At 39.2% G+C, this 10,110-nt stretch overlaps 2 protein-coding genes across 2 annotated transcripts; both read right to left on the bottom strand.

The window, feature by feature from the left end:
- Window positions 1-2,953: 2,953 nt before the first annotated feature.
- On the bottom strand, window positions 2,954-5,931 carry LOC146694327 (dehydrogenase/reductase SDR family member 11-like). Its single transcript, XM_085430499.1, has 6 exons — window positions 5,276-5,931; window positions 4,860-4,954; window positions 3,566-3,695; window positions 3,374-3,466; window positions 3,222-3,287; window positions 2,954-3,141 (listed from the first exon to the last, which is right to left on the bottom strand). The coding sequence occupies exons 1-6, from the start codon at window positions 5,393-5,395 to the stop codon at window positions 3,103-3,105; spliced, it is 543 nt and encodes a 180-aa protein (XP_085286625.1). The 5' UTR covers window positions 5,396-5,931; the 3' UTR covers window positions 2,954-3,102.
- Window positions 5,932-6,043: 112 nt separating this feature from the next.
- On the bottom strand, window positions 6,044-9,192 carry LOC146694328 (dehydrogenase/reductase SDR family member 11-like). The gene is made up of 7 exons (XM_085430495.1): window positions 8,939-9,192; window positions 7,816-8,025; window positions 7,578-7,672; window positions 6,894-7,023; window positions 6,693-6,785; window positions 6,350-6,415; window positions 6,044-6,235 (listed from the first exon to the last, which is right to left on the bottom strand). Exons 1-7 carry the CDS (start codon window positions 9,068-9,070, stop codon window positions 6,197-6,199), a joined length of 765 nt encoding a protein of 254 aa, XP_085286621.1. The 5' UTR covers window positions 9,071-9,192; the 3' UTR covers window positions 6,044-6,196.
- Between the last annotated feature and the right edge of the window lie 918 nt (window positions 9,193-10,110).

The raw sequence follows: 10,110 nt of genomic DNA on the forward strand, positions 1-10,110 counted from the left end.
GAACATTTGATAGTTGTATGTTGTCAGGGGGATGGGGTGAAAAATTCCTCAGTGCAGAAAAATCCCTGCTTTTCTTTCCATACTGCAAAAAAATCTGTCAAGAAGAAGCTTAATATATACATGCATGCTCTTTTCTCCAAGGTGACTGAGGACTTTGGTCAAGCTGCCTCCCCATGTGTGGTTGAAGGCAGGGTCACATTCTCAACACTGATTAGAACCTCATTATTTTCACCTCTTACCATTGAGGGTTGTAGAGGCAAATCCTACAGATCAGCTGACCGTCACATGCTTGCATAAGAGGACTTTATCTGGATGGTTCTGGACATGCAACATATTTCCAAATTAGCCCTCAATCACTCAATCATTTAAAATGTGCCCTTAGAAGAAGAATATTCACAAACAATATGGACATCTACATATCTTGCAAACAGTGGGAGTGATGTAAAAGTGCAGATTTTTATGCTACAGCTCAAGTTCCCAGGACTTTTTGGAAGCCATCCAAATATTCAAAGGAGCTTTCAGATGCAGTCCACAGTTGAAATGGGCAGAGCGACTAACACAGTTGGATGTGTGATAAAGCCATTTCTCACAGCGGGGGAAGAAAAAGTAGCAGGAATTTTCCAGTTCATCAAGTTTATGAGTTTTTTGGGTTTATGTTCGTATTTCAAAATGCATTACAGGTTGTTACTTGCACGTACAGATTAAAAAAATACCACTGAAGGCTAATTTTTTTTGTATAGTAAAATTTTCGCATCATTAAAAAAAAATATTTTAAAGACGTTGGCATTATACATAAAAATGTACCCTCACGAATATTTCTGATTAGTAAATGCAACCGACTCCATAAGCTCTTCTTGATACTAGACACTTTGCAGTTCTTTCAGACTTTCCCAAGGGGTCAAATATATATTTCAAGGGTTGTGGGTAACATGTGCAGCAGGGTCTCACAGAAGAAAGCTCACATTTTGTGACAGAAAAGAACTTTGTTTTGTTTTTTTGTAGTCTTGCGAATTCTTGGATAATTTCCTCCATGTAGGCCTCCAAAATTATAAAAAATTTCGAGCATAAACATTGTGTAGAAATAAAGATATTCATGAAAACTTGATGTTTTTTATGATTTTTTTTTCTTTCATATTTTAGTTATATTTACATGTTTGAAAAAAATATATAACGAATAAAACAGTCACACATTAAATACACAAACTGAGAGATAACCTTGTCTTCACTGTTAGTACATCCATCACATCTCCTTTTTCAGTATTTGCTGTTTTTCATATTTTGTCTTTTAACTTTTAACACTACAATCCCATTTAAAATAAACTCACCGATTAAATCTTCTTGCTGTTTGATATCATGCAGCTAGTGCAGCGGTCCCCAACCCCCGGGCCTCGGACCGGTACCGGTCCGTGAGTCGTTTGGTACCGGGCCGCGAGAGTTGAGGCTCAGGTGTGAAATGTATAGTTTTCAGGGTTTTTATCGGTTTTCAGCGTTATTTTGTTATCGTTTTTATTGTTTACTCGGTTTTCCTTGGTCTTTTCAAGTGTGTTATGAATAAATGTTCTTTTTTTCGGTACTGGTACTAGTTTTATTTTGTTGTATTTATCCGCAACACCTTAAAGGGTAGTCCATGAAAATATTGTCGGGCATAAACCGGTCCGTGGCGCAAAAAAGGTTGGGGACCACTGAGCTAGTGTACAGTCACAGAGCAGTGAAAGTGAACCAGAACAATACATGCACTGTCCTTGCATGCAAACAAAGAACTGAACCTCACCGTAAAGCTGTAATTGTACAATGAAAAGACCGAAAAAAGAAAGATTTGCTGCCCACAGCGCGGGTCATGTGTTGACCTCTGGTTACTATTGTGGCGATGGCTTTGAATAGCCAGGGAGGCGGTCAAGCAGAAAATCAAACGAACAATGTATGGTTTGGGGGAAGACATGATAATGAAAGAACATCGTGTTCTGTGGATTTGTTTGGCTGAAGAAGCCAATAATCCACTGTGTTCACACATGTGGAGGATTGACAGAAAATGACCTGGCTCACATTGCTGATGGAAGAAGAACTCCGGCCTATTTCTCAAAGAAGCTGGCACTCTGATACAGACATTGTATTCATTTGTGGTTACTCTGCATTGTTCTGTGTATCTTTTTGGTAATACGCCTCTATAGTTGCTTTGTGTCTGCTTATTGTGTTAAGTCTCCATGTGGTTATTTTGGGTCTCTTTGTTTTGTGTTTCTCTGTATTGACTTGCTGACAGTCCGTTCATGCACAGCAGAGTGAAGTGCCAAACAGTGGGACAATTTCCTGACTTACACTTTGTGTTTAGGTGCAAGGACCTGCAGCTGCATTTGTGCATACATACAAATGTATGTCCAGTGTAACTGAATATATATACACTGACATGAGACAGGTGGTGGACTGAGGCGGGAGTCCTTAGCTAACCTTTGCTTTCCTCTGGACTGAGAGTCCTTCTGGCAGCTCTCCATGGACTGAAGTACAGATTTAGATTAAAGCAGGCTTGCCTTTCATCAGAAAATCTTCCACGCTGTGTTATTCAGTAAAGCTTAATCCTACATCCATGTTGACATTTTAACACACAGGTCAAAAATCTTTTGTCTGGTAGTTTGTCCTTTATTTTTTTATAAACTTACATACTCAGAGACCAAGAGAGCATTCTCAGCATTAATTTAATCTAGTTTATTTTAATCTGACAGATTCTCTGAGCGAATCTTCTAGCAATAAATATTAACCTGCACCTTTTATGACCCCTAGTGGTCAAAACACAAAGGGGTGGAATCAAGTGTTTCTGAATTCGAGTGTCCCATTACCATCGCTATCCACAGCCTGATACTGTCGCACTGTGAGTTTCTATTTTTATACTTTGTATAAAATTGTATGTTTTCCACCATGCACTGCTCTTTAAATGAGATTTCCTTCAAGAAAATAAGCCAGCCAGTTTTCTCTCATTTTATTTTATATATTAGTAGAAAATTTCAGTACAAACATCAACAACAAAACTGTTTTGTGAACAGATCATAAATCATCATTCCCATAAATGTAGTGAAGAAGTGCATAATTTCAGGGAGGTCATGTGGTTCAACTCTAAACCTGCTCCGTACCTTGCATCCGAACATCTCCGATCTGAAGGGAGAACAGTGTTTTAATATAAAATGATATTTATACAGAAAAAGAGTAAGGCATAAAAATAAGAGAAAAATCACCTGAACATGAGGAGGGGCACTGAGCACGTACGTAACAGCATTGGCAACATCTGTTACTTCCAGAGACTGTCAGAGAAGTGAAACGTGATTAATGACTTATTATTTGAGTTACCACATCAACAGTACATCAGGTGTAGGAATAATTATTTTACCTTGTATGCAGAGTATGCACCAGCTGCTTTATTAGGATTGTTTTTGTAGAACCGTGACAAAAATTCTGTCTCCACCAAACCAGGAGAAATACACTGCAAAAAAGAGTGGATACTGTGTGTGAGGGTCTCATCACAGTAATGCTGGTTTTAAAGTGACTTTTGGAGCTGCCTACAGTGTTTTTAAAGCCTTACTGTGGCTCGGATATGGCTGTTTTCTGCACGCAGCGCCTGCCGCAGGCCCTCTGTCAGGGCGGTTACAGCATACTTTGTGGCGGTGTAGAAATGTAGATCAGGATTGGTAATTACACGATGTCCGCACATGCTGCAACAGATTTATGGTAAATGGCCTGCATTTGTATAGTGCTTTTCTAGTCCTTAAGGACCCCAAAGCGCTTTACACTAGTCATTCACACACTAGCGATAGCAAGCTACATTGTAGCCACAGCTGCCCTGGGGCACACTGACAGAGGCGAGGCTGCCGGACACAGGCGCCACCGGGCCCTCTGACCACCACCAGTGGGTTAGTATGTTGCCCAAGGATATTTGGCATGCAGCCAGGAGGCAGCCTGGGATCGAACCACCGACCTTCTGATTAGTGGCTGACCTGCTCTGCCACCTGAGCTATAAACAGTTAACCAAATGAGAATTAAACAGCATGCATTAATGTGCAAGTAAAGTAACTCTTTTGAAGTCATGTCTCAATGATGTAAGAAACACGAGGCCTACAAAGCTGTTTTGTTGATAGTTAACTGGAAATATTCAGGTTCTGGATTGCTGATTGGCCACCATAAAATACTGCATGGGATTTCTGCTTATTAATTATGAAGACTAAAAAAACCAGTTATAGTGTAATACTAATATGCTGATAAAATCCTGAGCTGCAGACCTTTATTACTGCATGAGTGACACTTGTCATTAGACTAAAGAGTCTATAATAAGTGGAATTAGATATCTGCATTGATTCTGTTCCTGGCTCTGCTTTTAAAATCAAGGCTGCACTGGGAGATTCTGGGACAGTTAAGAAGTAAATCCATTCCTTCATCTATTTCCTACTGCTTATCCAGGGCCAGGTTGCAAAGCAGCAATCTGAGCAGAGATGCCCAGACCCCACTCTCCTTCCACTGTCTGGCTCTTTCCTCAGTTGGAGTCAGCAGCACTGCTGCAGAACCTGAGCTGTAGGTTGTGGTGAGCCCGACTAGACTGAGTCAGTATGTTTTAATCTTGTTCACTAGCCCCATCTGAGAATTTTGGCAAAAAATTCTCAGTTTTGGCAAACGAGGATCAGACCGCCAGGGTCTCTGCCCCTGACCAGAATTGACTAACTATGGCCTCTGCTGTTGATGTAGCTCTTTTGGGCCCCCATAAGCTAAGGCCCAGCCACCTGGTAGTTTCCCTCTTGTAAAATGTGACTTTGTTGCAAGTGAAAACATAATAATTTTAATAATAATAATGATACAGGTTGATATCACCAATAAAAATATCGAACCCGTTTATGTTTACGATGTGTCCATCATCCACATTTCTCTCTTTCATCGACTGATACGCTTCGCGTGTGCAGATACTGAGAGCAAGAACATTTACCTGCAAGAAAAAAAAACAGAAAACAAAATATCAGGAATCAGCACATTCTGGTTGATGCACTTGCTTGTTGCTTCTTGCACACAGTGGGTGAAAAACGGTTATAAGCAGCTTCAAAAACTATTAATGAGTCAGTTTAAGAGCTGTAGTCACTGAGAGGTTAATGCACACTGATCAGCTACAATATTAAAACCAGTGACAGATGATGACATGTTTCACTTTTTTACAGTTCAAAGTTCTGCTGGGACATTATTCCTGTGAATGTTACTTTTGATAAAACGCTACAACAAATATTATATTTCTACAATAACTCTGAGCTCTTACATCCATCATGTTCTTCCAGCCACTGGTTTTGCCGTTTAGCAACAATTCTGGATGAGCCAAGCCAGCATTGTTGATGCAGACGTCCACGCCTTTGTGCTGCTCTTTGATTGCTGCAAACATGGCCAGAATCTCCTCTTCTTTGGTCAAGTCACACTTGAAAGGCACCAAAACACCAGGGTAGCCGGCACTCTGACAGTCTGCTGCCAGTTTCTGAAACCAAGAAGAGAAAGATGACAGACTTCAGAATCCACTTTGTGTTTTTAATGTGTATGAATCTACTGGAAAGCATCCATGAAATACATGAAAAACTACTTTGTGAAAAATAACTTTAATTTGTCTGCGAACTTCACTATCTGCTCCCTCATTCTTCCTGTTCTTCTGAATTCTCTCTGTCCTCTGTACAATGGACTGTAATGTCTGTACAGTATGATTGTCTATACAAACATACTGAACAATACAATAATTATAGTTTTACAACTGTTTATTAATACTTGCAACTGTATATCTACAATCTGTATAGTTTTCAAATTTCTGTATAGTTTTGTTATTTTTTCACCCTATGTATAACCTGTTCATAGCCTGTACACTCACTAAAGTTGTAGCCTGTACATACTTACAGTTATAGTATATTAATAACATACCTTCATACTGTGCACATTGTAATATACCTATAATAGATCCATATTTTTACACCTACAACTGTATGTTTTCCACCATACACTGCTCTTTAAATCAGATTTCCTTCAGTGAAATAAGAACACTCACAAATTTCCCCCACAAAAACATTTTATTTTATAAATCAGTGAAAACTTTAAGGACAAACATCATAAACAAAACTGTTTCATGACCATATCACAACTCATCATTTTCATAAGTGTAGTAAGGAAGTAGGTTAATTCAGGGGGATCATGTAGGTCAACCCTAAGCTTGCTCCGTGCCTTGCATCTGAACATCTCCAATCTGAAAGAAAGATGTTTTTTATATATTATTACAAGCAAAGTGCTGATGTTTAAACAGCAAATCAGGAAAACCAATAATTCACAATAAAAAATAATTAAAATAAGAGGAAATCACCTGAACGTGAGCAGGCGCACTGAGCACGTATGTAACAGCATTGGCAACATCTATTGCTTCCAGAGGCTGTCAGAGAAGTGGAACATGATTAACAGCTTTAAAAATATTTTTATTTTGGGCCTTTTCTTCTTTATTTTTATAGATCAGTAGAGTAGACAGAAACGCAGGGAATGAATCACATGCAGAAAGTGGCCAGGCCAGATCACACCTGAGCCCCTATAGTGGCCTTTTGGCATATGGGTCGCCTGCTTGACCCAGTGAGCTAGACTGGCATCCAAATGAAATACATTTTATCTGAGTTATCGTATTAACAGTGCATGAAGAGTAGGAATAATAATTTTACCTTATATGCAGAATATGCACCAGATGCTTTATCAGGACTGTTGCTGTAGAGCCGGAAAGCAAATTCTGTCTCCACTAAACCAGGAGATATACACTGCAAAAAAGAGCTGATATTGAGGGATCTTCACAAACTACTACATGTGTGTATCTGAAAACTGTAATATTGGTGTTTCAGACACTTTTAGATTGGCTGCAGCCTTACTGTGGCTCGGATATGGCTGTTTTCTGCACGCAGCTCCTGCCTCAGGCCCTCCGTCAGGGCGGTTACAGCATACTTTGTGGCGGTGTAGAAATGCAGAACAGCTTTGGGAACTACATGATGTCCGCACATGCTGCAACAGATTTATGAGGCATTAACCAGGCGAGCATTAAGCAACATTTATTTTGTGTTATTTTTTAAGTAATTTCTCACTGATGTAAGACACTCTGCTGCCCACAAAACTGTATATAGGGTTGCAGCAGTTATTTTATCCTGATGTTTTGTAGCTTCTCTTTGACTTTGTTAATTTGTTAAATGGACCCACAACCATTCATGGCTGACTCGTCCTATCAGAAGTTTCTTCCTGTGAAAAGGAAGTTTTTCTTTCCTACTGTCGCCAAAGTATTTACTCACAGGAGGTTGTCTGATTGCCAGGGTTTTTGTGTATTATTGTAGAATCTTTACCTTACAGTATTAAGCGCCTTGAATTGACTGTTGTCGTGATTTGGTGCTATATAAATATAATTAAAATGAATTGAAATATTCAGTTACTAGACTGATGGATGCCAGTGGGCCCCTTAAGCTAAGGCCCAGTCACTAGGCACTCTCCTTCTGTAAAATGAGACTTTGTGGTAAAATACAGATAATGGTAATAACAATATTACAAGTTTGTGAAAAATTGCACACCTGTTTATGTTTATGATGTGGCCATCGTCAACATTTCTCTCTTTCATTGACTGATAAGCTTCACGTGTGCAGATACTCAGAGCAAGAACGTTCACCTGTAAGAAACCAAGAAAATAAATAAAATGTAAAGAAAATATCTGGAATCAACAAATGTGAATTACTTTTTACAATGCAATGATCTGCAATGCGAAAAGATCAAAACAAGTATTTTATTTCTACAATAACTCAGAGCTCTTACATCCATCATGTTCTTCCAGCCGCTGGTTTTGCCATTTAGCAGCAGGTCTGGATGAGCCAAGCCAGCGTTGTTGATGCACACGTCCACACCTTTGTGCTGCTCTTTGATCGCTGCAAACATGGCCAGAATCTCCTCCTCTTTGCTCAAGTCACACTTGAAAGGAAACAAAACACCAGGGTGGCCGGCGCTCTGACACTCTGCTGCCAGTTTCTGAAACCAGAATAGAAAAAGATGACAGACTTCAGAATCCCATTTGTGTTTTTAAAGTGTACGAATCTACTATTCAAACATGTAGATTAAGTTACTGTAAATACATTGATTTGAGTTTTCAGTTTGCATATCAAAGCTCAGTGACCCACAAGCAGTAGTTTGCCTGTGTTTGGATGTTCTGCCCGTTTTTGAGTTTTGCTTATTTCACTGACCTAATAATCATTTTGTAACAGCAGGCACATGATGATGTGATGATGCCTGCAAAAGCCTTTTCTCTGGTTTTGTCTTGAGGTGTGATTCAAACAATTCATGCATTTCATCAAGGAAATAAAAAAAACTTCAGAAAGTCAAGTTCTTCATTTACTATATGCTAAATAGATGGTTGTAGCTAATCTTTGAAAACATCATTTTCTATCAAAGCTAAAACAAAAAACAAAACAAAAAAAACCCCTCAGTGAGTACCAAATCGAAAATGCTGACTTGTGTGTTAGGATGGTCTGCCAGCTTAGAGCTAGGCAATTCAAGAAAAAGAGGACAAAAAGGCGAATTTCATTGTTGTGTTTAACATTTTGATTTAGGAAAACTACAATTCAGATGAAAGTCACGTGTCCAACTTCCTACTTTCTGTGCCATATTAAACTTAACGTTCCGTGCAGTGGCTGTTAACAAAACACTTGTGCGGTTAAATAATAATGTAATATATTAGTGTGCTGTAACTACATGCTTTCGTCAGTTTATAATAGTTTAATGCTTCCTGCTCGCCCAGCCTGTCTTTTGTAAGTCTGAAAGCTATATTTATTTATTTATTTATTTATTTGCATTACGGCAACTTTAACATCAAAATTTACTCCGTGCTAGCTAGTTTACATTAAATTACTCTCTGCGGGATCTGAGTTTCCACTTCAGAACAAACCTGGATTTTTCCTATGTCCCTGGCGCAGCCCATTACTTTCATACCGAGCCGGACCAGTTCCACGGCTATAGTCGCCCCAATCCCGACCGAGGCTCCGGTCACCAGAGCCACTCTGCCCCGCCAGCGCTCCATCACAGCCCGGTAATCTGCTACACGGACGGAAGCACCTCAAGTATGATGCCAGGGACGCTAAGTCTGAAGAAAACGGACTCCGGAGCTCCAACTGTCTTGTGATCGTGAACACGCGATGCTTTTAAACACATCATATGCTTGTGTGCTGCGTTCAAGTCATCAGCAAACTGTTGGAAAACAGTTGAATCGGTTCTTTTGTTTATTCAAGTAAAAACTATACTATGATATGTTTACTTGCATTCATGAAAATAAAACCTAATTCTATCGCATTTTATGGAGACATATATATATATATATATATATATATATATATGTATATATATATATATATATATATATATATATATGTCTGAACTCTCTGCACACACAGAATGAGTTAGACCTGTTTATTCTTTAAAGTTATGATTCATACACAAGGAATAGACGGGCAAGGACTTAAATATTAAATTGAATGATTTTGTACGGTGTAGAAGCAAATTCATATTTTATTTGATTTACAGAGATGTGTTTATGATGTTTACAGATGTAATTATGTACACATTTCCATTTATATTTAATATTTACATGTTTTGGTATTTACACGATTACATGCTTATAATGTTTACATATTCACTTTCAAAACAGAGTCTTGAACCTAGCTAGTTGGTTTTCCCATATTTATCCATGATGATGATCAGGTTGGACCCCTCCCCCTCGCCGGCATTCAGCAGGCAATGGCGGCAACTCCAAGTTTAGCTTCTATTTTCAAACTCCATATCCAATCAGACCCACCTCGATTTCCACAGTGTCCGCTCTTGGGCTCTTCTGTCCAGTTCCAAGCTCTGCAGAGCCCCAACTCGTGGCCTCTCATATCTGGAGCCCCCTCCTTTCAGTACTCAGCACATCTCTCCAAATATCTTGGCTCCCCTGGTTCTGTACAGGCCTCCTTAATTAACAAACTCCACACCATAACTGCTAATTGACCCAGGGCAACCCATACCAACAGGACTCAAGTCAATCAGACAATCTGGTTAGGGAAACATGATTAGTCAGAATATTCT

This window comes from Copadichromis virginalis, linkage group LG14 (genome assembly GCF_057382275.1).
Source record: "Copadichromis virginalis isolate Kocher_CV1m ecotype Utaka linkage group LG14, C_Virginalis_male_GT1.1, whole genome shotgun sequence".
Classification (NCBI taxonomy): domain Eukaryota; kingdom Metazoa; phylum Chordata; class Actinopteri; order Cichliformes; family Cichlidae; genus Copadichromis; species Copadichromis virginalis.

Bases quoted from the DNA above. Each gene is read 5' to 3' on its own strand.
- LOC146694327 (XM_085430499.1), bottom strand. From the start codon at position 5,395: ATGTTTGCAGCAATCAAAGAGCAGCACAAAGGCGTGGACGTCTGCATC. The intron at 3,696-4,859 runs GTTCGATATTTT...AATCTGTTGCAG, and splicing joins CACATCGTAAACATAAACGG to CATGTGCGGACATCGTGTAA. The intron at 3,288-3,373 runs GTAAAATAATTA...CTTCTCTGACAG, and splicing joins GTGCATACTCTGCATACAAG to TCTCTGGAAGTAACAGATGT.
- LOC146694328 (XM_085430495.1), bottom strand. From the start codon at position 9,070: ATGGAGCGCTGGCGGGGCAGAGTGGCTCTGGTGACCGGAGCCTCGGTC. The intron at 7,673-7,815 runs GTAAGAGCTCTG...GGTTTCTTACAG, and splicing joins GCTGGAAGAACATGATGGAT to GTGAACGTTCTTGCTCTGAG. The intron at 7,024-7,577 runs GTGTGCAATTTT...AATCTGTTGCAG, and splicing joins CACATCATAAACATAAACAG to CATGTGCGGACATCATGTAG.